General features: G+C 40.6%; 1 protein-coding gene and 1 long non-coding RNA gene across 8 annotated transcripts in view; one reads left to right on the top strand and one right to left on the bottom strand.

Moving 5' to 3' along the window:
* The window catches only part of SSPN (sarcospan), a 256,373-nt gene that overhangs the window by 150,867 nt on the left and 77,702 nt on the right, over window positions 1-27,804 (bottom strand). For all 4 annotated transcript variants that reach the window (XM_036080191.2, XM_078075796.1, XM_078075795.1 and 1 more), the window contains one exon: window positions 2,860-2,946. In XM_036080191.2, coding sequence (XP_035936084.1) covers window positions 2,860-2,916 — 57 coding nt within the window. In that variant the 5' untranslated portion in view covers window positions 2,917-2,946. The remainder of the gene's footprint in view (window positions 1-2,859; window positions 2,947-27,804) is intronic.
* Window positions 402-16,668, top strand: LOC118528070 (uncharacterized). Of its 4 annotated transcripts, none has more exons than XR_013449122.1 (4): window positions 402-564; window positions 7,577-7,696; window positions 8,462-8,631; window positions 12,724-16,668. It is a non-coding gene; the product is annotated as an uncharacterized LOC118528070 (long non-coding RNA). The 4 variants fall into 4 exon arrangements; XR_013449121.1 differs by having other exon boundaries at window positions 8,462-8,639; XR_013449119.1 differs by lacking the exon at window positions 12,724-16,668 and having other exon boundaries at window positions 8,462-8,822.

Below are 27,804 nucleotides of genomic sequence, written 5' to 3'. Positions count from 1 at the left end.
TACTTCGGCAGCGCTGTAGCATTTTTCCTTCACGGCTTTTAATTCATCTGACAGCAACAAGCTTCTGGGTGAGAATCTGTAATTTAAAGTCGAGTGGCTTGTTTTACCTACACGGCACGAATAAACTATCAATGAAAGTGTTTACGATGACCTTGGGAATGCGAGCAAATATATCTTGATGGAAGCGGGGCCCGGGACGCATCTGTCTTGCCCGCGTCAGCCCGCGCGCCGGGCGCTCGGCCGCGGGCGGGCGGGCAGGGGGGGCGCCGAGGCCCCCCGCGCTTATGTAACAGCGGCGCCCGGGCGGGCTCCGCTCGCTCGCGGCCTCTAATTGGTACCCGGCTGCAGCCTCAACGCTCGGCGGCTTGGGGAGGAGGGCGGTTCGGCTTCGATTTAATTACCTTCCCCGGTGGCAGGCGCGGGGAGGCCCCTGCAGCAGCAGCGGCAGCCCGGGGGCCTCGTGTCCGTGGGCGCAGGCGACCGCGCCTTAAATGCCCTCGCGGGGAACGCGCCCGGGAGTGCTGCCAAGCACATGAACCGGACACGTTTCTGAAAATCAGCCAGGTGAGCCCCGAGAAGACAGGGCCACGAGGAAAGGCAGGAGGCCCAATCCCGGGCCCAAGGGGCCCGCCCAGGCCGCGCGGGCAGGGCCGGGGGGGGGAGGAGGAACGCGCCGGTGGCGTCCCAGGGCCCGCCCGAGCGCGGCCAGGGAGGACTGAAGTCGCCTGAGGGGGAAAGCCAAGTCCCATGGCCATTGTCTCTAAGAAGAAGGGAGAGGGGCGCGCGCGCGTGCGTGCTCAGGCTGCAGACAGCCGCGGTGACCCCCCCGGAGTGACTGCCCTGGCCGTCTGGGTCTACAACAGGAGCGGGAAAAAAAATCTCCAACAAAGCTTAGGCCTGGGTATCAATACGCAGGCACTCAACTGCGGTTACGCTAGTGAGAAACATCTTAGGAAGATGCATTTCGTGCCTTCCCTCCCCCCGCCCCCCAAATGGTGTGGAGGCACAAGGAAAGTCGGCTGTAACTTGTGCCTTTGGAAACCCTGGAGACTGACTGAAGCTCATTTTAGACCTGAAGATAATATAGCGGGCGCCTTAGAGAGCTGACAGCAAGCACCACTAAAGGTCACATTCAGGAGAGGAGAAAAGTGCCTCCGTATTTGTCAGTGTCTGTCACAGGTGGGGGGGGGGAGGTAGCTAATGAGATCTTCCTAGTGGGGAATTCTCAACCTGGCTGACATTGGCACTGACTTTTTAAATTTTATTTTATTTTTGTCCTTGCTCCTTATTTTAAGTGCAGGTGTTGAGATGGCTTTGGGGGTCTCTGTGAAGCTGATGCTGGTGCTTCTGCTGGGTCATCTGGAGGGGAAATGGGGGCATTTCACATAAGCTGATGAACCTAGCAGAGAGCACTTTCTTACCCTAGTGAAAGAGGTTCCTGTAATTTAACAGGGCATTTCTTACTAGGCTTTCTGGCTTTTTTTTTTTTTTTTTAAGTCATCACTAGCCTTGCTGTGTTTAGTCAGACCTCTACAAAAAAAGTAAACATGGACTGATGCCTGCTCTATCTGGCCTTCTTTTAAGGAACACCCTCAGAAAAAGTAAAAATTCCAAATGCAGGCATATCCATGAAATTATATCAATTTTTTAAAATAGAATCCCTTATTTTTTTAATTAGAAAAGTTATATCTATTGGAGAACATTTCAAAATTAGAGAAAAAGACTACAAACTGCAGTTGTCTTCCCACCACTCACAGATAAATATTTTTTTCTATGCAGAGAGCTATTTTTTTTATTTCTGTAGGATCACACCATATATTTTGTGTACCCAGCTTTTGATAATAATGTGAACATTTTTATTCCATTAATTACTCTTTTACAACCTGATTGAAATATCATACATATAAGCATTTTGCTGTTTTATGTCAACTGCTTCAATTATACTAGAATACAAAATATCTTTTCTGCAACTTCCTAATTTCTAAATAAGAGCTGACTTACTCTTATGCACTATGCTTTCTTGTTTGAACAAAGTATCCAGTTGTTATGTGTTTTGTTACAAAAGAAAAGTAAACAGTGTGAATGGACCAAAAAAAAAAAAAACCCTCAATAAACTAACATTACAGAAAACGTTTTGTTCTGGGCTACAAGTAGTTGAAAGAAAATGTAGGAATTTGATTTCTACTAGCTCTGATTGCTGAGTTGGGTGTTTATCTCCCTAAACTCTAAAAGGGTGTGTCTGTTTCCCTCTGGAGCAGATTCTACTGTGCAGTGAAAATGCTGTGTACTTGAAATGGTTCCAACCAAATGCACCATCTTTAATGGAGGAAAAAAAGATACATGCATGGGAAAGACACACACACTTGTTAAACCATGCATATCCCTTCCCTCCCCCCCTTTACCCTCAGACTCTTGGCACAGATCATCTGGATGCACCCAATGTACTTTTTCTGTCTCAGTGATCCCACCTACAGGAGGAAATACACTTAGACCGCCTCCTTATTAAAATATTCTAAAACCCCCCAAGATATGGAAGTGGACACTAACAGAGACACCTTTTCCCTGGCCAAGTGTTTTGTTGAACTGATGAATTTTCAATATTCCTTGTAAGGACACTGAAGGACAGATTTCATATGCTCTGTGCCAACCTAGTGCATGGAAATTCAGACTTTAAAAAAAATCAGCATTACCTTTGGGGTCTGGATGAATGCCCTCCTAAAACATTTTTTTGGCCTGCGTAAAAATGCAATTTCTAGAATAATCTGATATGCAACCCCTTAAAAAGCATTCTTTTATTTTGTACTTGTGGGTTTTTTTTTTCTATGTGATGATAAAAGAGAAAGAAAAATGACAACTTACTTTCATAGCAAACTGGATACATGTCCGTTCGTCAACTTGATATGAGACACAAAGCATAAACAAACCAAGATAGGCCACTAAGCAGACCTGCAAGGAAGGACATGGATGAAAAGGGTGTTATCAAGGCCAGTCGTGCATCCTAATGACATCAATCTCAGCGTCTTTCACCAGTAAAAGCCTTGTTATCGAGGCGCTCATTTCATTTACTTATCTGTATGTGTTATTTCTTTCTTGGCTTGAGGAACAGAGTTTTTAAAATAGTAAAATCAATTTCTTTCAATTGAGCCAGTATTTATTAAGTCCTTTTGATGTGCCAGGTGCTGTATGAGGTCCTTTAGAATACAAAATGATGAATAAAATTTCCTCAACCTCAGCAAGTGTAGAGTCCAGTCGAGGCCAAGATAAGTGCCCGTACTATTCTAAGACAGGGCATTATATATTGAATGCTATTCAGAGAAGTACAAAAAGGGGAAAAAATAACATTGAGTTGGGCAATTTAAAAAGACTTCACTAAAGAGGCAGATTTGAAATGGTCCTTGAAAGGGATGATGATAATAATGATAATGATTGTGAACGTTTACCGACGACTGACTTTGTGCTGGCGATCTTCTAAGGGCTTTGTATGGATTTCCTCGTGCAATCATCACAAAACCCTAGGAAGTAGGTGCTGTTATGATCCTCATATTATAAATGAGGAAACAGAAGCACAAAGCTAGTAAATAATGAAACCAGCACTCAAAAGAGGTAGTTGGGGTGAACAGCACAAGCAATTGCACAGAGGTAGGCTGGTGGCGGGGAGAGTAGCAAATATATACCTGTAGTTGAAATAACAAAATATAGAACAGAACAGTCAGTTAAAAATCTAGGGATATAGGATTGATTTAGGAAGTAATGGGACTCCCTTGAAATTTTTTGACCAAATGACATGATTCAAGACATGTTTCAGGAAGATGAGCAGTGGTGTTGGGTAGGTTGGCGGTGAGAACGCCGGGATATCATTTTACTAATCTAAGCAAAATTACTATATCAGGGGGGCCAGAGCTGAGATGATGCATGCCAAGTCAGAGAAAGAGGCAGAGAGGAAAGGTATAGTCCAGCAGAATCTGCACATTGCGGCTTCGGCATGACTGACAGGAGGACACTGGCCAGGGAGAGAAAGGAGGTGATCCCCCCGTGTTTGAGTGTCCACAAAGGGAAGAAGGGGGCTGGGAGGAGGAGGAATGACAACTTTGAGAGAAAAGATACTAAACTGCTTTGTCAAACCAGATTTTTTTTTTTTTTTTAGTGCACTGTGATTTAGTTTCTAATCAAAATGTATTTATTCACACTTAATTTTGGAAAGGTTAAAATGTTGCTAAGTTCTACTTTAGGATAGAAACCAAAAGCAACAGAATTGCATTTTCTAATAAGCCCAAGTTTCCTAGAGACAGATGTTGGAAGGGTGGCTGAGTATCACCTGGCAAGTCATTAAATGACTGGTTTGGTGATCATTTCCACCCCTAGGGCTAGCTTTACACCACAGGGTGGGAGAGCTGTTTACTTACAATGCCAACATAGCATTTTAAGGTAATGCTTCTATCCTATTCTCCCCTGGACATAATCAATAAGTTGCTTCTGCCCTCATAGGTTCCCAAGTCGAGAGTTGTTCAGGTTTCTACTGGGCCGTGAAGCCAAAAGCCAAGCCTGCTTTTAGTACAGGCTTTTCCATCATTAGGACTGGCTGATAACTTAATAGTAACATTCCCAGGGGAGAGATGCAGCATTAAAATACATGAGCATGGCACAGGTTGGAGAGAGCTGGGTGGAAAACAAAGTAGGTAGGACCCAGGGAGGCAGCTTTTTGGCAAAGCACTGGCAGATGCAGAAGTAATGATCTTGAAGTTACGTGTAGAGCCCACAACATGGCTGACATTCCCAGGTCAGGGATGGATTTCTTTCTCAAAATTCATTTTTAAAAATTATCTAATTGAGGTATAAGTTTGATCAGGACTGTAGGGGCTTACTATGTATTCTCACATTACAAATTTACAGAACTGAAACAATGGAAGAAAGACCTTTTTTTTTTGCTTATTGGCAACAAAACAGATGGAGGCTTCTCCATCTTGCTTTTATGTGGATCGTTAAATCCCTAAGCACATGCCTGTACACCCCTGTTCAAATCTGTCTGCAAGTACCCAGGGTCCAGCTCTCTCCCATAAAACTGTCTTTGTCTCTAGAGGCTGTTGTGAAGTGGGCACCTGCCAAGACTGTCCTCTTTGTCTTCATGAGAGACACATTCCCATAATCAAGCCTAAATGACCCACATCTTAAAATCTGACTCTGTGCCTTGCTTGAACAAATTTTCCCACTTTAGTAGTATCTACTTCTTTGTAGCCTTAATTTAGGCCAGTTTCCAGAAAGAAGGTGCACAGGAACATATGACCTCATTCTAGGGCATTTCTCTTAGTCAACTGACAGAACTGTTTTGAGAACATACACTAGCCAGACCTTGTGCATGGCTCTGGGAATTGAGAGGTGAAAAGACAGAGCCTCAGCCTTCCAAGAGCTCTCTCCCAGTGCAGTGGGGAAAGAGAGGACAATGAAGTTAGAATACCATGTAAGTACTAAGACCTCGTCTGCCATCATACCCAGGAGCGGTGATCAACCCAAAGGCAACTTGGGGACACTTCCTGAAGGGAGATGGACTTTGAAGGATAAGCAGAAATTAGTTAGGAGAGGAATGTGAGGAAGAATAGAGAAAGTACTAGTAGGTACAAAAGCATGGAGAGATGCAGAGTAAACATTCGAGGACTCCCATAGCCCCAATGCAGAAGATTAGAGAAGAAACAGTGAAAGATGTGTTTATAGAGATGGACAGGAGGTAGGTCACAAATGACTTTTGTTTCCATCTGGGGCATTCAGCGCAGTGGAATGGTACAATCTACATGGCCTTTTAGAATGGTCCTTCTGGCCGTGAAGAATGGATTGGAAAAGGAAGACCAGCTGAGAGGCCCTGGTGCATCTGTGGAGAAATGGTGAGTGCCTGAGCTCAGCTAGCAGTGGGGAGAGAGAGTGGGTGTGTTGAAGCGACAGGAGGGAAACAGAATCCTTAGGCTCTGAAAACCACCAGAGGTGAAGCCTGCAGGGGCGGGAGGGGCCAGGAAGGTGCTCAGCGACCTGACTTGAGCTGCCAGGTGGACGGTGCTGACATTTAGGGAGACACAAGAGGAAGAGCAGAATGGGAGTGGAAAGGGATGCTGCCCACAGGGATTCAAAGCTCAGCCACATGGCCCTAGAGCTCAGGAAGAAGGTCTGAGCTGAGAGAAGCACTTGTTAGCCATCAACATACATGAAGTCATTGAAACCATCAGAAATGCTAGATCATCCAGAGAGTCTAGTGAAAACAGAAAAGAGCCAAGGAAGTTGCCCAGTTATGAAAAACTTTTGACTCTTTTGAATGGAAGGCATCTCAAACATACTTATAATTTTGGTGGTACATCATAACATGTCTAAATATTATGAAACTGTCCTTTTGGATTTTGGGATTTCACTTTTAGGTCCTTGTAGAGGGTCTTTGCTATAAAGCCTGAATACATTCAACACACTTTCATTTCTTAGCCTTCTGCTAGGGCTTGGGAGGCTCCAGGAGGGGTGAACTTCTTTTTCTCACCTACAGATCCACATGTACAATACTTCTTTATCAGACAGTTTATTGGTGTTTAGCACCTTTTAGAAGAGTAGTATTTATTGAAACTTAAAACTGAACGTTTTATGGCCATGGGGAGGAATCCAGATTTCTCACGCCAGACGAAGGGTCTCGTTTCCTGAGCTGGCAGGCCACGGATGCCCCAGGAAGACAGGGTGTTCTGACTTCCCAGGCAGGGAGGAGGAGCTCATGTTAATGAGCAGTGAGACCCGCCAGGTCTATCTGGAACAACATTCCTGGATTCTGGGCCAGAGCTTCCATTAGATTTGGTGAGGTGAGGCCCATGGAACAGGAAAAAAAAACACAAAAAAACAGTTATGTAAGGTTTTCAAGAAGGCCGTCGTTGGACCAGACACCCAGGCCTGGGGTGAACAGGTGGCATCACTGAGCACAAAGCCAAACAAGAACGGGTGGCACTGGGGTAAAGGACATGTGGGCTTAAGAGCCTGGGAAGATTTAGTCCATGTACAGACAGATAACAGAAGCTTGGAATGATTTTCTTTTTAATGGGAAAAAAGATGACTACTATCATCTTCAATCAATTTTTAGATGCATGTTTCTACAGTTTGTTTAGCATCAAAAGAAAACCCAAGTCCTACATTCCATTTTCTGTCTAAAGATATTCTTTATCTGCTCAGAGTGAAGGCTTCACTCTTTCTTGTGAGTTAGAAAGTTAGACAGGGCTGAAATGTTCCCTGAGTGTTAGATCCATTTCTAGATGTAGGAGTCTTGAGTCTTGTCACACATTGTCTTTGTTTTCATCAGTAGGCCTATTGTGCCTGCAGTGAGGCTTTTTAAGGGCTGGCATTATGCATAAAAGGTGAATGCCGGACCAGTGTCTGGGAGATTTACCTACATATTATTTTTTTCCTTTTTATTCTGGCATAGCTAGAAGATACCAGCGTAAAACATTTTGTGAAAATGTGAATTACTGATATTTACTTCTCTCCATGTCGTCCGGATTTATATTCTGGTCTTGCGACATTCACACAACCTCCAATTTATTTGTTTTCTTCTTTTTGTTGTCGACAGAGCTGCTTGACAGGGGTACCTGGGGGATACAACCTTCCCCTGTCAAATGCCTTTCAAAGTCTCTCTCCTCCTTCCACCCCAGCCCTTTCATCTGTGTACCTGAAACGTGACTCTATTTCTGTAAGTTAATCAACTTTCACCTTTATATTCAGTCAATATAGTAACAAGATGAACTCTCTTCTCCTGTTTGAACAGAGAATTGATCAACGAGAGATGTAGCAGAACTGTAAGTCTTCCTCTGGATGTTTCTTAAGAGAATGTCTGGATTTTCATCTATTAAATAGGATTTAAGGGAGACTATTACAAATCTTTTTCAACAAATGATCAACATGGCGATCTGTCGACCCGAATGCAGTCTCACTTGGGAGAATTGTTGATTAACACATAGTGTATCAGAGATTTAAATAATATATAAAAGAACATTTCATGAGGATCTACTAAGGAATGTTTATTGGATCGAGATTTCAGAAGGACGGGAGAGAATATTTTAGCATCACTTAAGCATTTTTACCAGATTCTCATTGCCACGGCCTTATGGTAAGACAAAGTCGAAGCCAGTGGTTCAGAAGGACTTGGTAAAAACTGGCCCCATCCCCAGAATTTCTGATCCAATTGGTCTGGGGTGGAGACCAAAAATTTGCATTTTTAACAAATTACTGGGTAACATTGCTAGTCCTAAAACAACACTTTGAGAACCACTAGTCTAAGCTAAAAACATAGTCTTCTACATGTTGACACCTGGTATGGGGTTTATCTGAAAGATTGGGATCTGGAGTGATACACTGACAAGCGGAGTTTCCTATAAAAGACTTGTTTATTATAACTAATAATGATATATAATAACAATAATTTCCTCATAAAGAAATTTAGTCTTTCCTACTGTAGGAACCCTTAAAACTGGAGGGAAAAATCCTTCATTGCTATCAACGTGAAGTCACTGAACTCGGTGTTGGGAAGAGATGTGCACAGTCTGCTCTCTCAAGCCTGGAGCACATCCTGGCACCTCTACCCCATTCTCTGCCTCCTTTGAGTCCCTGCTCTTACAGAAGCATCTGGTAACCAAGTGAGATTAGTTTGCAACAAAAGAGGAAAGTTTGGCACATTACTCTTTCCTAGTTCTTTGGAATCCCTGAAACCAGCCTGCAGAATCAAATATAAAGATGCAAGGGAAAGACCCAGAGACAAATCCTAATATTCATCTCCTAATTTGTGGAAATGGAGTAAGAACTGGTACAATGCAATCTTTCAGATCTTGCTATTAACGGTCACCCTGATATCAGTATTACTTCCCACTGAGTTTAGCTCAACAACCTTTATTGAGGTAGATACTGGGACTAGAAAGAAGAATAAGATACCCTCTTTGCCCTTTGGAAATTCACAGTTTAATCCCTACTTTGCTGAAGAACTGAGGCATAGGAAAATTAATTGCTGTGGGTAATGACCAAGAGGGAATATGAGGAGTCAACAGCAGCTCATACAAATCCTTCCTTACTATTCACTCATCAAAACCCCTCATCCTTCCTAAGTGTAAGGGACATTGAATCAATTGTGTTTTTTTTTTTTCCTCCTGTGTATTTTTTATTTTTTTAATAAGTTTTTTTATTTATTCATTTGAGACACAGAGATACAGAGAGAGAGAGAGAGCATGAGCAGGGGGAGAGGCAGAGGGAGAGGGAGAAGCAGGCTCCCCGCTGAGCCAGGAGCCCAATGCGGGGCTCGATCCCAGGACCCTGGGATCATGACCTGAGCCGAAGGCAGACGCTTAACCATCTGAGCCACCAAGGCGCCCCTGTGTATTATTTTTTAAAGACAATAAAGTTTTTGGTGTTAAATGGGACTTAAGTATGGTAGAATTATGAGGTTATTCCCGCCCCATAGTTATTATTATTAGTTATTATTTAAATTACAGTTTTGGGTAAAGCACGATAAAAGGACTCAAAAATACTCCTCCTAATCAGATGCAGTAAGAAAGGTGAAAATAACTCTCAAAAGCATGAAACATTAATTAACAGTTTGTTCAACAATGGTAACTGTTATTTAGTTTTGTTAAAATCAAGTAGGAAACTATAAGTATAATTAAATGCCACACGGGGGGAAACTGTAGGCTAGGGTTGATGCTTGACTCTATTATTTTTCTCCTAAATGATCTTGGACAAAGTTATTTAATTCTTCTTAGCCTCAGTTTCCCCATCTATAAAATAGAGACAATAATGCCTTCTTTTGGTGGTTAATTCAAAGAGTAAAGATAAGGTAAATGAGGTGCCTACAATAATGCCTAAGAAATAACTGGTAGTAATTATAATAATAATTATTATTGCAAGTCACTTATACGTTTATTAGAGTAGACCAAATTTAGAGCATATTTAAGGGCTCACAAATGTATTACCAAAAAATAAATTAATTAATTAAATAAAATTGATAACACGTGTACTGTCTTGGTTACAAATACCATGCAGTCTACTTTGTATTAGTGGATACCAGTGGATATTTGCCATGATCTTTATATTTACACAAGAAAAACTAATTATCAAGTCTAGATGTTTAGACATCTTAAGGCCAACTTTCAGCACTTTTATGTGCCAGACATTACAATTAAGCACTCTAGGTAAATTATCCCATTGGGTCTTCATGAAAATCCTATGAAGTAGTCACTGTTATTAGCCCCATTTCATAGATGAGGAAACTAAGCCTCAGAAGGGTTTTATGCTCAAAGTCACAGAGCAAATACAGAGCTGAGGGCTGCACCAAGAGTCCAGAGCCTGGCTCTCAACCATCACACAGCTTGGCCGCCCCCATGGAGGAATCTGGACAGCACTGGGAGTGAAATGGGAACTGCAGAAATGTGGAGAACATTTCAGCATCTGCTCCTCTCCTGTGGGCTGAAAGGCACCAAACACCATTCCTGAGGCACCGTGTGCAAAACAGTCTTTCAGATGCAAATGACTGGCCAGGCTTGGGGAAGGTGATGTAGTCTTTAAGACTCCACCTCTTCATGTGTAACAGAAAATAATTCTTTATAATTTGTGTTAAGGATCATAAATAACGCGCCTGCAATTGTAGTAGGTTTTATTTTTTTTTTTCCCATCTCATATGACCTCAAACTGTGCCAGTATAACTTACGCTTAAATTTGAGCTGAAATGATTAATACATATAAATGTAGTCCTCTAACCCATCTTAGAAATAAGCTCATTCTGTCCCTTCAACAAATATTCATTTTGTACCTACCACATGCCAGGTACTCTTTGAGGGTCTGGAGATACCTCAGTAAAGAGAAGAGACAAAAATGACTGCCTTGATAGAGCCAATGTTTTAAAGTGGACAGGCTGGGGCGCCTGGATGGCTCAGTCGTTAAGCGTCTGTCTTCGGCTCAGGTCATGATCCCAGGGTCCTGGGATCCAGCCCCACATCGGGCTCCCTGCTCCGCGGGAAGCCTAATTCTCCCTCTCCCACTCCCCCTGCTTGTGTTCCCTCTCCAGCTGTCTCTCTCTCTCTGTCAAATAAATGAATAAAATCTTAAAAAAATAAAAATAAAAAAATAAAGTGGACAGGCAGACCATAAACAAATTGGTTGACATAGATACATGTTGGTTGTTGGGAAGAGCCATGGAGGACACAGGACTTTACATCATTGCTTCTTTTTCCCACAAACATGACATATAGTAATTAGCAAGATACAAACAATAAATCCTCAAGGTGCTATGTTCCTCCCTTAAACACTGAGCTGGTAATGCCCACCACACCTTTAAAAAGATGGTGGACTCACAGTTGTTTCTTATGAGAGCCTCGTTCTTTCTGTTATTCAACAACACGTACGCACTGTAAGTTACCTAAGATCTAACAGGCTCCATTAAAGATAACATACACATGCCCCCAGAAAAGGGGCAACAGAGGGTAACTATATAAAGTTTTACAGCAAAGTGGGTCACATGCCTAAAGATAGAGATGGAGGCAACATATCTTAGCTCTGGATCTGACAGACTTGGGTTCAAAACCCACCTCCACCACATTCTAGCTTTTTGTCTGGGACAAGTTAACCTCTTCAAGCCTCAGTTCCATCATCTGTGAGATGACCAACAATGCCTACTTTGAGAATGGCTCTAAGGCCCACAGGAGACAGTATGTGTAAAGGATGTCATACAGGACCCAGCACATATGTCAAACGAATAAATGAATCCATTCATTTTGTGACTTGGGCTACTTTTGCTTTCATAGCAAGGGCCCACTTCTCAAAAATCTTCCCAGTATTGTTGACATAAATAGTTTGCAAACACCTAAGAGTTATACAATTCTTTTTCTGCTTCTTTTCCTTTTTGCTTCAAACCTATTTATCCTCTAATACCCAGGAAATGTCAACCTTGGTAACCATGCGAGTTGTATATGTTTCTCTGATGACACTATTATGGTTTTACAAAGACAAGTATTTAATTTCCGGAAAAAAAAAATGCTGTTCAGCTAAAAATATTTTCTGTCCTAAGCAGATCCAAGATTAATATTACTTTTTTTTTTTTTAAGTAGAACTGTTTTAGCCAAACATAGTACACGGATATTAATGGGAAATTCCAAAAGCGATAGGCATATAAATATAAAGATTCAAAATCAACAGGAGAGCTTATGACAGAATTGAACGTCAAGATGCAAGACAAAAGTGTAGCTGTCTCGGGCGCCTGGGTGGCTCAGTTGGTTAAGCTACTGCCTTCGGCTCAGGTCATGATCCTGGAGTCCCTGGATCGAGTCCCGCATCGGGCTCCCTGCTCGGCAGGGAGCCTGCTTCTCCCTCTGACCCTCCCCCTCTCATGTGCTCGCTCTCATTCTCTCTCTCAAATAAATAAATAAAATCTTTAAAAAAAAAAAAGTGTAGCTGTCTCTAAACACTACGAATATTAATGTACAGGCATTAAAGCCCAGATCATTCATTACAAATTTGGAAAAAAAAAAAAAACTGTAAAGCAAAGTAGTAGCTTCTTTTCCACTATAAACAAAACTATAGCTAGCAACAACCTCTTATGTCTAGCAACTTTTGCTAAAGAGAGTTTTATTTGGCTTATGAAATTATCAGGAAGAGATTCAGAGCCTTTTCATTTGTCTTAGGAATCTACAACCCCAGAGCTTCACTGTTTTAGTCTTTTTACTTTTGTTTTTTCCTTAGAGTAAAAATTGCCAATGGACAGCTTTGGTGCAGAAAAATTCTCTTCATTCAAGAACTAAATTCCACTTGGCCTGGGAAGAGTTGGGGTTAGAGCACACATCTTCATCTATACATTTCCCCAGCCTCCTATGGGGGCTGGGGGTACAATTTGTAATATTTGTTTTGCAAAGACAAGCCAGGAGATTATTTTTAAAAGAAGCTGGTAGAGATCTGGGTCAAAATCTCTCCGTGAAAAGGCAATTCTGGATAAGCAATTCTATCACAGAAAATTATTTCTTTTCAGAGTCTAAAGAGAAATGACACTTGCTCGGTCATACCTGAGTTTAGACCATCTATAATGTCCTCTCAGTCTTTTTCTCCCCTTTATTATTATGATTGTCCTTTTGACTGAGGAGCTGATACCTGACAGGTCCATGTCTGAATTACTGTAAATGTACAGACTTTTCAAATGTGGTATGCAAAATAAATAATTTAATGTGGTAATGAATTAAGTTGAAAAACAAAGCAGGCCTATCATCACCTAGAACTTGGCTCTATCTAGATTTCTTTGGAAAATACACTGTCAACACAAGATTTCTAAGAAGTAATGAGGCAATTCTAAGGAAATCATTGCTCATGTAATCATCAACAATGAGATAGAGTCACCTGTTCTGTTGAAATCAAAGCTCTGATTAGTTGGTAAAGAAGCAGGGAGTATTGAGGCGCCTGGGTGGCTCAGTCGGTCGTGTCCGACTCTTGATTTTGGCTCAGGTCATGATCTCAGGGTCGTGGGGTCGTGGGGTCAAGCCCCGCCTGGAGCCCGCCTCAGGCTCTGCACTCAGTGGGGTGTCTGCTGGAGATTCTCTCTCTCCCTCTGCCGCCTCCCACTGTGTGCTCTCTCTCTCTTAAATAAATAAATAAATAAATAAATAAATAAATAAATAAATAAATCTTTATTGGGAAAAAAAAAAAAAAAAAGGAGTAGGGAGTATTAATGAGCACTTACATACCAGGCTGAAATCTTTTCCCATGGTAGCATACATCCTTTCTAATTCAAAGTGTTGGCTTTTATCATGATTTCAAACTACCCGATAACCAGAAATATATAAAATATATTTACATGTATTATATATCTTTATATTTCTTTGTATTACATATATTTTTAACTTTAACTTTCTTAGCCAACGTGGCATTGTAATTTCATCACTGTCTGGTTCAGCCAGATCTGTTGTACCAGCACAGAGTGGGAAGGAAATGTGCTTGTCAAGTGACTGCCTTATTTCTCAGCACACATTGTGCTTTGCAGATGTTCACTTGTATCTCATTTGTTGTTTTATAAGATAATAGAAAACTACCCTGATAGAACTGTTAAAAAGGAGTTGGAATCTGTGACCAGCAGCTGGATGAAGGGAGCCTGAATCCCCCAAATCCTATGGATATAGTGTGCTTTTCTTGATGTCCCTGCCAAAGTAAGGCTGGAAAGCTAGGGAGATCTTTGAGAGATGTGCCAGCACGAAGTTGCTACAATTCGTAAGTTCCAAAAACCTTGCCTAAAGATTATTGCAAATAGCTCATTTTAAACCAATCAATCCCACAACTGAGCATTGTATCAACTCAGAAAACAGAAGAAAAATCCAACAACTATCCTAACACATGACTTATCATGGAGACATTCAAGTAGAATCCTTTTGGTTTGGGTCTTATTTTAATATTATAACAGATTTTTGTGTCTATGTTAAGATTCATATTTGATAGTAACTACTGGGAATTTTTTCAATTACATCCTCAAAAAACTGAATGAACACAAACAACAGAATTGTGAAGCAATAAAGTTGGTTGTGGATGAAAATTGAGCTTAGGACATGAATTGTGTCTTTCACCTAAAATGTCCTTTTACTTTTTTATCCTCCTGATACAGTACCCCCCCCTTCAACTACTTTGAATCCAGCATTATTCATTCTTCAAACCCTGCTCAAGAATCTCCTCTACCCAGAAAGGGTACCTTTTGTGCATTACCCACTTCGTATATATTAAGCTCATTTATTTCCTGAAACAATGCTATAGTAAAAAATAGTACTCCACCTTATAGAAAATTGTGACTCAGAGAGGTAAAGAAACCTGCAAGTTGATCCAAAGATGATTTTTTAAAACATCAACAGGTTTTATTTCTGCATAATAGTAAGGACTGTTAGGAAACCCTTCTTGCTATAAAATACTTTAAAATGTTCTGAGCTTCTATTGGCTAAGAGATGGAGCTAAGACCATGGCATAAAGCTAGGCCCCTCAAATGGCTACACCCTTACATGACTAGAAAATAATGAACCCACTAGCGCTGGAAGTCATCAAGACAAGTATTCTGTTTTAGCTGATGGGAGGGGGGGTGGAGGTGGTTTTGAGAAAGTAGTCCTGAAAAAACAAAACAAAACCTTGATTTTTTCAACAAAAAAATTGTGAAGGGGAGAGAAAGAGGAAGGTAAGTGGAGGCGAGGGAGGGAGAGAGAGAGAGAGCACACTTTGAAAGGAGAGGGAAAGGGTAAATCTTTGAGTAAAGGAAACATAAGAAATATATAAACTCATTGCAGTGTATAGATCTTATTGGGATCCTGATTCTGACAAAGTGTGAAGAAATATTCATGAGTTAATCATGGATATTTGAACACTGATTTGATCCTATTAAGAAATTGTTAACTTGTTAGGGATGATTAGTATTTTGATTATTTTTTAGTCTTCATCTTTTGACTTACATGGTGATGTATTTATGGATGAAATGATATAATATCTGGGATTTACTTCAAAATAAACCAATATGTGGTATGTGGATGTGGAGTATAGGAGCATACAGATGAAGCAAGATTGACCATGAGTTTATAATTATTGAAGCTGGGTGATGGGAACATAGGTGTACATTATACTATTTGATCTACTTTTTTGGTATGCTTGAAATTTTCCATAATAAATAGGTTAAGTAAAAAAAAAAAAAAAGTGGCTCTAGGCTCATGATATCACTGGGACACCTGGCAAGACAAACCATTTGGAAGGGTTACACCCTCAAATAGGCCACATCAAATTATTACATATAAAGAAAGCCTCTTGGAAAATGACTCACAAACTAATTATAGCAAACACATAAATAATCAATTCATTAGCAAAGGCCAGCACATGTGTGCATTAACACACTCTCTAAGAATTAAAGCTTGTGAATTTCAAATAATGGAACCAAAGAATAGAGCCTATAAAAAAAGTACACTCAAAATAACTGAAGCCATGAAAGAAGAAATAGAAAACATGAAGAAAAAAACAGGGCATTTTAAAAAACATTAGGGATATATTAAAAAAGAAAACATCAGGGGCGCCTGGGTGGCTCAGTTGGTTAAGCGACTGCCTTCGGCTCAGGTCATGATCCTGGAGTCCCTGGATCGAGTCCCGCATCGGGCTCCCTGCTCGGCAGGGAGCCTGCTTCTCCCTCTGACCCTCCCCCCTCTCATGTGCTCTCTCTCTCATTCTCTCTGTCTCAAATAAATAAATAAAATCTTTAAAAAAAATAAAAATAAAAAATAAAAATAAAAAAACATCAGTAAACATAGAAGTTCTAGAAATGAAAAAAAAAACATTGGAATGAAAAACTCTATATAATAGACAGGTTCAACTCAACTGAAAAGGGGAACAGTGAACTAGAAGATAGAGCTGAGGAAATAATCCAAACTACAGAACAGAGAGATAGATATGACACACAGCGGAGATGGTGAAAAACAGGGAAGATGAAATAAGGATGTCCAAACATACCTCTGACAGTAGTTTCAGAAATGGAGAGACTGAAGAAAGAGACGGTATTTAAAAAAAAAAAAAATACATTTTTTTCAAATATTTAAAATATTCTGAAATTTTTTCAGAATTGGTGAAAACACAAAAATCTTAGATTCAAGAAACATAACAAGTCCCCAGTAGGAAAAATAGAAAGAAAATCTACATTTGGACACCTTGGGGCTAAACTGTAGAGCATCAGGTAAATGGAGAGAGATTCTTTGCTCATGTATATCAAGTACAAATCAAATGAAAATATCAAAAGTACTTTTCTTGGGACCTCAAAAGCCGATTCTAAAATATATATGAAAGAGAACATGGCTAAGTCTCACCAAGGCCATTTGGAAAAAGAAAACGATGGGAGTGGTGAGGGGTGGAGGTGAGCTGCTACACTACCCTCTTCATCACAAGGAGCACTGTGATGCTGTTAATTTAAACATGTGGTATCAGCACAGTGAATGACAAATAAAATGATGAAACTAAAGAGATTCACAGACACAATCCTCAAATCTAATATGGAAAGCTGATAGATGATAAATGGACATAGCCATTCAGTACAGAAAGGACCAATTATTCATTAAATAGTACTAAAACAATTAATAATCTGTTTGAGAAAAATGAGACACTACTTTACCTCATATATAAAAAGTTAAACACATAGATTAAAGATAAAAATACAAAAGCAAACCTTCAACATTTTGGGAACACAATCTAGAAAAATATCTTTATGACTTGGAGTAGAGAGAGATTTCTTTAAAACATATCAAAGTACCTACCATAAAAAAGATCGTTAAATATAAATATGTTAAAATTAAATCTTATTCACAACAAAGGCACCATGAGCAAAGATGAAAGGTCTGGTACCAACTAAGAGGAGATATTTGCAGTAGATAAAATCATAAAGGTTAAATAACAAAGATAAGAAACCCTATAAATCAATAAGAGACAAACAACTCAGGCAATATTTGTGGAGTAAATAAATGCTAGAAAACAAATAAAATGGCCAGTAAACATTAAAAGATGTTCAACTCCTGTAGTAATCAGAAAAACATAAATTAAAACATGATATTGCACATAAATAAGATGTGCAAAAATGTAAATTGCCTGACAGTAAGTAATGTTGACAAGTTGTAGATTGGTGGGAATTCTAATGTACTGCTGGTGGGAGTATAAATTCATGCAACTGTGGCTTTGTGGTCCTGATCTGGCAATAGCTAGCAAGTTGAAGATGCCTATATCTTATGATCCAATAAGTCAATTCCTAGGAATGTGCCCTAAAGAATCTTTGAAATAAGTGCATGGGGAGCCATGGGAAAGAATGTCCATTGCAACACTTTGTAATTGAAAAAAAAAAAAACAGTTTTGAAAATAACCTAAGTTTTCATCTACAGGAGAATAAGTTAATTGTATATTTCTATAAGGAATTACAGCATAACAAAAGTGAATGAATGGTATCCATGTACTATTATAAATGAATCTCAAAAACAATGTTGAGCAAAAATGATGTTACGCTACCATTTATATAAAATTTGAAACATAAAACACAATTAATTTTTTTTTTTTTTTTTTTTTAAGATTTTATTTATTTGCGAGAGAGACAATGAGAGACAGAGAGCATGAGAGGGAGGAGGGTCAGAGGGAGAAGCAGACTCCCCGCTGAGCAGGGAGCCCGATGTGGGACTCGATCCCGGGACCCTGGGATCATGACCTGAGCTGAAGGCAGTCGCTTAACCAACTGAGCCACCCAGGCGCCCAAAACACAATTAATTATTGGTTATGGTTATATACATATAAGAAAGTACGAAAACACGCATAGGTGTAATAAATGTCAAATTCAGGAGAGTGGATAACAGGAGAAGGAGGGTGGGGTAGGTGAATAGGACTAAGAAAGAAACAGGTATTGTAATGTTTTCTTTCTTAAAAAAAACAAAACACTTATGACAAAATATTAAAATGACAAACCTGGGTGTAAGTAAGTGGTTGTCTTCTTATTCTCTACATGCTATTATATACTTGAAAGATTTCATAATTTAAAAATAATCATAGAATTGCCTAGAGCTGCTGGTACTTATTCAAACCCACACAAAAATGATAATAAGGAGCAAAACCAAAGATTTTTGGAAAGGCTACAAATCGATAGAGCTAGGATTCTACCCACATTTGTTTCATTCCAAAGCAATGCCTGTCCTGCAATTTCAGACCGCCCTCACCTTGCCTTTTCTGATCCTCCCTAAATGGGGTTAATCAGAGCCTCCCCTGTGCTATCTTCTTCAGGGCACCACCTCAGTACCTGGTTTTTTAAACTGAATTGTAGTTGGTTGTCTGTGTGTGCTCTCCCAGACACTGAGCTCCTGGGGGGCACTGTCCCTGGCATATGGCAAGACCAACGGAGACAGGCAAAGATGTGGAAACTCTAGGGGTGCCTGGGTGGTTCAGTTGGTTAAGCATCCAACTCTTAGTTTCGGCTCAGGTCATGATCTTGGGGTGGTGAGATGGAGCCCCTAGGCAGGCTCCATGCTCAGTAGGGAGTCTGCTTCAAATTCTCGTTCTCTCCCTCTCCCCCTCCCCACCCCCTCTCTCAAAGTAAATTTTTAAAAAAAGATCTGAAAACCTGAAGTATTCTTTCTCATATAGGCTTCTGTTTCTGTTCTTACAAACCACCTAACTCACTCTCGTGGTGGTTAATCAGAAACTAATCGCCAATGAATTCAATAAATACCTACATTTGCAAAATTATCCATTTTCAAAGAATGTAAAAGAAACAAAGAGTGTGTTCTGGCATTTCCCACGAATCAACAGGAGGGATAGAATTGCTACATATTTGTGGGAAAAATAAACAACTTATACTTCATTTGTTTCACTTTGGGATTTTTCAAGTCCTCAGAAGAGAAAGGAATCTTGGAAATGTGGATTTTTGCCTCCTCCTGTGATATAGTTATGGGCTGGATCTTATCACTCAGGCATAATTAAGTAGGTTCTCAAATTGGGTCCCACTTTATAAATGATTGCAAAGATAATTCTACAAGAATAACCTGGATTCATATATCTGAAACAGTACAATAAATAAAAATTTATGAAATAGTACAGCACACAGAAATTATGCAGTAAACCAATATAAATTCAATTATATAACACTGTAACAAGAGTGTAAATGAGAGAACCATCCTGTTCAACCCTTAAAAAATATTATCAAGTGGCTTTTCTAATTGAGAGCACTTTTTAAAAGGAAAAAAACAGGCTATAATGTAACAATAAGTAATATATAGTAATATCACTTCTCCTTTGAAAAGTGTTTGTTTTGTCCTTTTCAAAATGAAGAGGTCAGTATCCCCAAGCAGCCTGCAGCCTCTCTAGCATTTCTCCTGTTCCCTTCCATGGCAACATGGGTTAGCTAGACACTGAGCTTTTTGTGATGTGTGTGAGGACAGGGAGAAGGGGAGCGAGGCCTCAGGGAGGTCTCAAGGTGGAAAAATTTGTGACGCACCAGATTCAGTGAATGGATGCGAATTATTTATTGAGGGTTCTATAACACAATAGTTACGGTCACCCTATGTTCACTTAAAAAATTCTATTTGGTCTCAGAACCCTTAACTCAGATCGAAATGTTTAATAGGCATCCCAAACTACCTGTTCACAAAAAGATTATGAGACGAAGCCAACCTGCGTGGGTTTGATCCTTCTGTTTCAGAATCTGACGAGCTGATTGCGTGAGAGAAGTGCATCACCCCACTGAACATGTAACATATAAACTGAAATGGCTGGGTTCTGTCTCTCATCTACATGCGGTCCTAGAGGAATTATTTTTCATTGACTATAACGTCTTCACCTCATGGAGACCTGGTTTGCTCGCTCGTGGCCTTGGACGCTCCCCCCTTTCACCGAGGGAGGGATGGTCGTCCTGCACTGTCCCTAAGTGAGCAGCACACTCCGCCCTCCAGCAGAAATGATGAACCCTGAAATGCTATTTCCCTTATCTTGGAAAAGGCCTCTTTCCTTCACAGTGTTCCTGGCACAGCTAAATGTGAGATAAGACTCAGCCTGAGCTTACTGGCCTGATATGTGTACCACACCTGATACTTTAGAAGGAAGCTGCTAAGTGTTACTTTTTTTCCCCCTGTAATAAAGCCAAAATTCTCTCCCTAGTCAGGGTCTAGTTAACACATTAGCAAGTCCCCCTCTTTCCTTGTCACCTGTCATTATCTTCCACACAAGAGAGGCCTTCCTTGGCAATAACCTATCTTAAAGGGTATTTTAATGGCTCGTTACAACGAATGCTGAATCGAACACTTTCAAAACAACAGCGGAGTGGGATGCCACGCAGACAGCAGCATCCCCCAGGTTTCTTGCAGCCTCTCCCAGCCAGGGCAGAGCGTTGCTCATTTCGGCAATAACAGAAGCAGGCCCTGACAGCACTTCTTCAGCCGCATCTGAGAAGGCTGTCTGTGAGCAAACCCTTTCCTTTTCGGTGTCCGGTCACTGACTGGCCTTTTGCCGGCATCCAGGAAACACAGCACTCAAACACACTCTTGGCTGTTAGGCAGGGGACATGGCTCTAGAAGGTCCACTTTAAATATGCTCAAAGATCAACCCGGAGACATTGCAGGGTATCCCTGGAACGAGGGCCATGCCCTGTGTGTGCTCCTCATTCTGGGCCTCGGACTGGATCAACTGTTGGAAGGTGGCATAACGGACAGTTCTAGTTAGTGTCCTTTCATCTCTCCCTCTGGGATGGTCTGCGCTGTGTGGCACTTGATAAAGGAAAGCAGAGCCCCGTTTGGGATGTCTAAGCTGGACAAACAGGATCCTATGAGAAGGTGAGCCGAAGGGGGCATCTACCAAGGAGATGCAGGCTCCTAGGCTGTTACATCATGAGACTCAGGTGGGAACACCTCCAGAGTTTTATTCTGACCCATTCCATAGAACAATGACTGGTCATCTGGTCACTTTCAGAACCATCGTCAAAAATGAGAACAACAGCTGCATGGTATAAAGACGCGAGAGGTGACTTCCCTCGAGTTCTAGAAACACTAAGCATGAGTTCACTGTCCGTCAGAGGCCAGTGGCCATCGCACAGCCAACCACCCTCATTTCCTTGCCTCAGAATCCAAGGTGTCATTTCACTAGGTCCTGACAGTGAGTCACTCCCAGAACAGAAAAGAAAGGCAGAAATTTACTAAACAGTGGTTCCTAAGCCTTAAAGAGCTAAGGTAGCAAATGAAATGCCCAAGCTAGCCTAAGAACTGTGGTCACTAGCTGAATCTACTACACTTTATTTTTACGGAAATTTGACAGAAGCAGCAATCTGTAAACGCAGTAAAAACCACCTCCTTGGGACTCACTCCTCACTACCGGCATGAGCACAGAGCCCTGCCACCCCGCTGCACCCCCACAGATCAGTTCACTGGCTCCGAATCCCCATTAGAAACTTCAGACTGGGCGCCTGGGGGGCTCAGTTGGTTACGCATCTGCCTTCGGCTCAGGTCAGGATCCCAGGGTCCTGGGATCGAGTCCCGCATCGGGCTCAGTGGAGAGTCTGCTTCTCCCTCTTCCCCTGCCCCTCCCCCTCCACTCATGCTCTGTCTTTCGCATTCTCTCTCTCAAATAAATAAATGAAATCTTAAAAAAACAAACAAACAAACAAACATTCAGACTTCCGGCTGTTCCAGTGGAAGCTGTAGGGCCTTCAGGAATAAGCTGGGAAACGAGATTAAGAAACACTGAGGTGGTTGTACCAACTTACATCCCTCACTGAAAGGGCTATGGATGGAACTGTGTGTGTCCTCCCCAAATTCCTATGTTTAAGCCCTAACCCCCAAGGTGACTGAATTTGGAGATAGGGCTTTTCGGAAGTAGTTAAGGTTAAGTGAGGTCAGAAGGGTGAGGCCCTAATCCGATAGGACTGGTGGTCTTACAAGAGGAAGAGAGATCGTGCTCTCTCTCCAAGCACAGGCACGGAAGGAAGACCATGGCAGCACACAGTAAGGAAGCAGCTGTGTGCAAGCTGGGAAGAGACACCTGAACAGAACCCACTGGAGCAGGCTAAGACCGAAAGGAAAATGCATTTTCATTATTTTCAAACACATAGGTATACACATATAAATTTTAAAATGAACCAGGGTGATCCACTGAGCTGCCTAGCTCAGGCATCTGACAGTTACTCCTGCTAAGTTTTATCTCAATACACTGAGATGTGAGGCGGCATCCAAAAAATCTCAAAGAGGATGTGCCTCTGAAATAGGCTTTTATACGGTTTATGTTATAAATACTGTCACCAACATCCACTTAAAAAAAAAAATAGTTCAGCTTCAGCTTATGAACTCGTTGTCATAAACCTGGACTTGGATATTCACAGCAAGAAATAACTAGAGTTAAAATCATGATCATCATGAGGTCCCATCCAGCTCTAGACTCTGATGGACCCTTTCTGATCAGCATTTCTCTAGTTTGCAATGACATGGTATCTAACTAAAGTTTAATGACTAGATTCCATTCCTGTCCTACAGCAACAAGGAAATATGCATACTGAGCTCTTCCCAGAGCCTCATGTGGATCCTTTAATGTCGATGCTAACTCTTGGGGTTGGGGGGGGAAGAACACCAGCAAGTGGACCCTGGTTAAAGAATGCCCCTAGTACAAATGTCACAGACAAGGCTAAAGGCAAGAAAAGGACTAGAAAACAGCCATTTCCTCAGAACAAATTCAAAGTGGATATCATATTGGCAAACTCTGAAATTCTTAGACTAAATTGGGAAATCTATGCATTGCTTTCTTTGTAGAAGGAAGACATCGGCATTCAGCCACGTGAATCCTAATTTGTCCTAATTTATTCTACTTAGAGTATGTGAAATAAGTCAAATGACCTCTTCTTCCTCTTCTTTTTTAATCCTGTAGTCATTTTGTAACAAGAAATAAAACATCTCAGTAATGCTAAGTTAGTGTATCCCGGATATTTCTGGAACCCTGGAGCCCAAAATGGAATAATAACACATTCTTTATTATTCCCTAATAGTTCTTTAAAATGTTATCAATAAACTTAAGTCTGTACTGCAAAACACAATTATATGTCATTCCTCAAACCATAATTTTAAAAATGGGTTTCGCAGGGTGCTGGGTGGCTCAGTCTGTTAAGTGTCTGCCTTCATCTTAGGTCATGATCCCAGGGTCCTGGGATTGAGGCCCACATGGAGCCCCACACTGGGCTCCCTGCTCCGCGGGGAGCCTGCTTCTCCCTCTCCTACTGCCTGCCATTCCCCCTGCTTGTGTGCTCTCTCTCTCTCTCTCTCTGGCAAATAAATAAATAAAATCTTGAAAAAGAAATGGGTTTTTGTAAGTTCAAACAGAAGCAAAGATAATGGGAAGTATGGAATAGACAGAATCCAATTCAACACTGATCAGGTACCCATCATGTGTCCAGGGATACATAGGAGTCCCTTGGACATACACTGTACTTAAAGAGAATAAATGGCTTTCTGTTTCATTTGATTACCCCCAAATTCTATGCACTAGTATATCTACCATAAAAAATAAAACCGAATGATGATTGATATCTCAAAAGTTTCCAGAGATTAACTTTCTGCGTTGAGTAAATCCACACTACAGATTGAAAAATATCAGGACTCACCACTTCTCCTTATTTTAAAAAGAGAAAGAAGATCCAGGGATAACTTTCTCATTAAACAAGCCCTTCCTTGGCCTTGGCATGTGTGGCTTAGTATCAGGCTAGCAGGAGAGGTGAAAATACATTTCTCCTAATGATTCTGTCCAATCTTAAGCTTCCTTATTCTTTATTCTAATATTCTTTCAGGAAACAGATCACCAAATTCTCAAATAATCCCTTTTATTTTCATACACTGATTACAATTAATTTCTTTTGACAAATTAATTGTTATATTCCATTTTTATACTTACTGGGAGAACTTCATGTACCTGTAAGATAATTTTCCTACCATTATTTATTACATATGCTCCGTGGAGACTGAGTAGGCCATATAATTACCACTCCTCAGTTTCTAACAAACCTGTGACAGTTGCTATAATAAAAGTTATTTCCCAGTAGTACCAGAGATATGATATTAGATTTTGGAAGCATATCAAAGTCCCAATATGAAAAATAATGTATTACTATGTAATGTATTCCTAAAAACATAATTTGAAGTTAACTTTCTCAAGTGTCAATATACCTATATGGAAAACTGACACCACTTTTAGCTTCTTGACTTTTTTAGGGTCTATCTAAAACCCAAATGCCAAACCTTCCTCACTTCCAATTTCTCCTATAACCATGATCAAATTTTGTAGCCAAATCATCATGTCTTACTTAGTTTTTCTACTTATAAATTATGGATGATAATATCTGTTCCTTACTTGTTACATGTCATATATCTACTTGTGCATTTCAGGATATACTCTGTTTTAAAATAAATAACCACCCAATTTTCCCTTCCATTAAGCCAAGGTTAAAAATAGATTTTAAAATCTGAATACACCTGCATTTTGAATTCCTTAGAGTAAGTTAACATATGAAAACTGTTATTGAAATTCTTGACAGGACTCTTAATCACTACAGATTCATATGATGAGTTTTATGAATGACATTAAGGAAAGGAAATATTCTTCCCTTCCTTTTAAGCCCTTTCCTTAAACTTTCTAATGTGATTAATGTGGTATTTATCTCAGGGTTTTTATTCTAGCTGAGTGCGATATGGGAGCAATGGAGAAAATTATGAGGAAAGCTGAAAACCACAACAAGGCAAATTCCTACTTTCCATGGGAATATTCCCTACAAGGGCCAAGAGACTAACAAATACTATGCATCCCCATTGGGGATGAGAGGCAAGAGTTTGCTCTGAAATTGACTTCAGAGTAGAGATGCCAAAGCAAATAAATCACTGCAAGTGAAATACCTTGAAAGGTAAATGGGCTTTAAAAATATTTGTGTAGGTTAAATTTTTTAATCGGAAGTATTCATTACTGTCAGATGTGATGAGGGCACATGCCCATCAGGATCTCTAGAGATCTCCTCCTCCTGGTATATGATTCATTATTTTTAGAACAATGCCTAGCACAGCACTCCCAACAAATGTTACTGCATGAAGAAAAATAAGCCAAAGTTCAAACATGTTACACTTCACCTAAGCCAAAATTGTATTCTATTGAGCAAGAATTAAGTAAAGGCCTCAAAGTTCTTAGATTCCTTCAGTCCATACACATTTATCATCAATATGAATTCTGGAATGATGAGCAAACTTAAATGCCTATTTGACCCAACTACTCAAACCATTAATAGAATAAAATGCAAAGCAGACTTTTATTTCCTAGGACCCCCTACCCCTAGCCAAGTTCATCCTCAAAGACCCTGTTTCACTTTGTATTGCCATTGTGGTGTGACTTACAACCCTCAAACCATTTATATAGAATTTTGAGAGAAGAATGGTACTTTTACAGGTTACCAAGTCTCTATAGTGGCTCCATTCCATTTTTTTTTTTTTTTCCTTTAGAGGAATCTTTTGTAACTTAAGTAAAAAGCCTTCAGTCATCTCTCTGACAGAGGATGAGGGAAGTCACATTTACGGATAGGCAAGAAATAACCTATTTGTTTTCCTAAAATTCCACTGGACATAAATCTCTGATCATAGATCATCAAGGACTTCTCCAGTTTATAACCAGAAGTTCACTGAATATTCATCAAGTCACCCAGACATTGATCAGTAAGAAGTCACCTAAGTGGATTCATCCACCTACCCAGATTCTATGATGAGAACGGTGATTCCCAAATCCCAAAGTAATGGGATAGTCACCTTTGTAAAGTGAAGTAAGTACTATATGGTAGGAGGGAACCAGTATAAAGAGAATAGGAAGAGTGAAACATTAAAGATGCCGATGGACTGGGTATACAGTCTGGTGGCCCCAGCTTATTCGAATTCAGCCTAAATTACCGAAGTGGGTTTTGACTTTGCTTCAGCCCCTGGGACTGACCTGTACTGCTTTGGTCTAGCAGATCTCAACAGGGCAAACATTTCAGCATTCCCTGGAGGATATCCCAGACCACAATCACTCCATGTCCCCGAGGGAAATGACCCCGAGGAGGTCCCTTTCCTCCAAGTTAATTGTTAGAAGTCTCCAGAGAGATCCAGAAAGTACTGGATTAATCTAATACCATAAGATTGTTAGTAGTAATTCGGCTATGAACAGAAAAAGTGGAGACCGTCAAATTGGTATCACCTTCAGGGTTCAACTGGTCTAGGAAATGTAACGAGTCTGGAATAACTCTTCCGCAAGACTAGAAATAGAGCCGCCTCCAATCTGAAGAGTGATTGCCACTCCCGGCGATTGCTTCTCTGACTGCTAATAAAGAGCTAAGAGTTCACTGAATGCTCACCATTAGCCAGCACTGCTCTAAGTATTAGAGCATGTATTGATTTGTTTAATTCTCACAACAACCCCAAGAGGTAGGAATTATTACCATTCTGATTTCATCAGTGAAGAAATGGAAGCCTAGAGAGGTTAAGTAACTTGCCCAAAGTTATTCAGCAAATGATGTCCAACCCATGGCTCAGTACCAGGCGCGGTGTTTATGCTTCTGTACGTTCTCATCCGGCCGCCCTCTCACTTCCCTTCCCTGAAAGTTTGGAAGAGCGCCCGTGACCAACCACAGACAGCCAGATGAGGACGACAAGCACGGTGTCTGTGGGAGGCTGCAACTCTGGCCCAGCGGGGAGGAGAGTTTTTCCTCACCTGGCTCAAGACCCTCCTCAGCTGTCTCCCCTAACTGCTTATCTCTCCACAACTTCTCTGTTGAAAGAAAGCTTAGATTTACAGATACCATCAGGGCTACACAGCACGAGCAAACTTCAAGTGGATCCTACTTTATAAACTGGAAAACTAGAAAGAACAGAGACCTGGCTGTCTGCGATGCTCTTTGTATCACACCCAGGGAGCTTCCAAGGCAATTAGGAGTACATGATGCTCCCAACAGGCACTCGTGAAATTTCAGATTTGCTCACTTCGTGAAATTTCAGAGTTGCATGATTTGTATGTGCGTGCCTTAAACATCAAGACTCATTTTGCCCATCGAATTTGCTTTTCTGGTACCGGGCTTTTTAAAGTTGATATAAAGAAAGGATAGAAGACACACTTGTAAGTGATATTCAAAACAATGGAATGAAGGACTTTCATTCCTTCTTTCTTTTAATTTGCCTGGTCTTAAAAGACACACTTTTCCCCCCTCTGAGTATCTTGACAGTCATTTAGGTTACTAAAATACCCAGTATATCTTAGTGAAAAGCTATTTTTAAAATTACT

The sequence above is a fragment of the Halichoerus grypus genome, chromosome 6 (genome assembly GCF_964656455.1).
Source record: "Halichoerus grypus chromosome 6, mHalGry1.hap1.1, whole genome shotgun sequence".
NCBI lineage: Eukaryota > Metazoa > Chordata > Mammalia > Carnivora > Phocidae > Halichoerus > Halichoerus grypus.
This window is presented reverse-complemented; position numbering and strand designations above follow the sequence as displayed.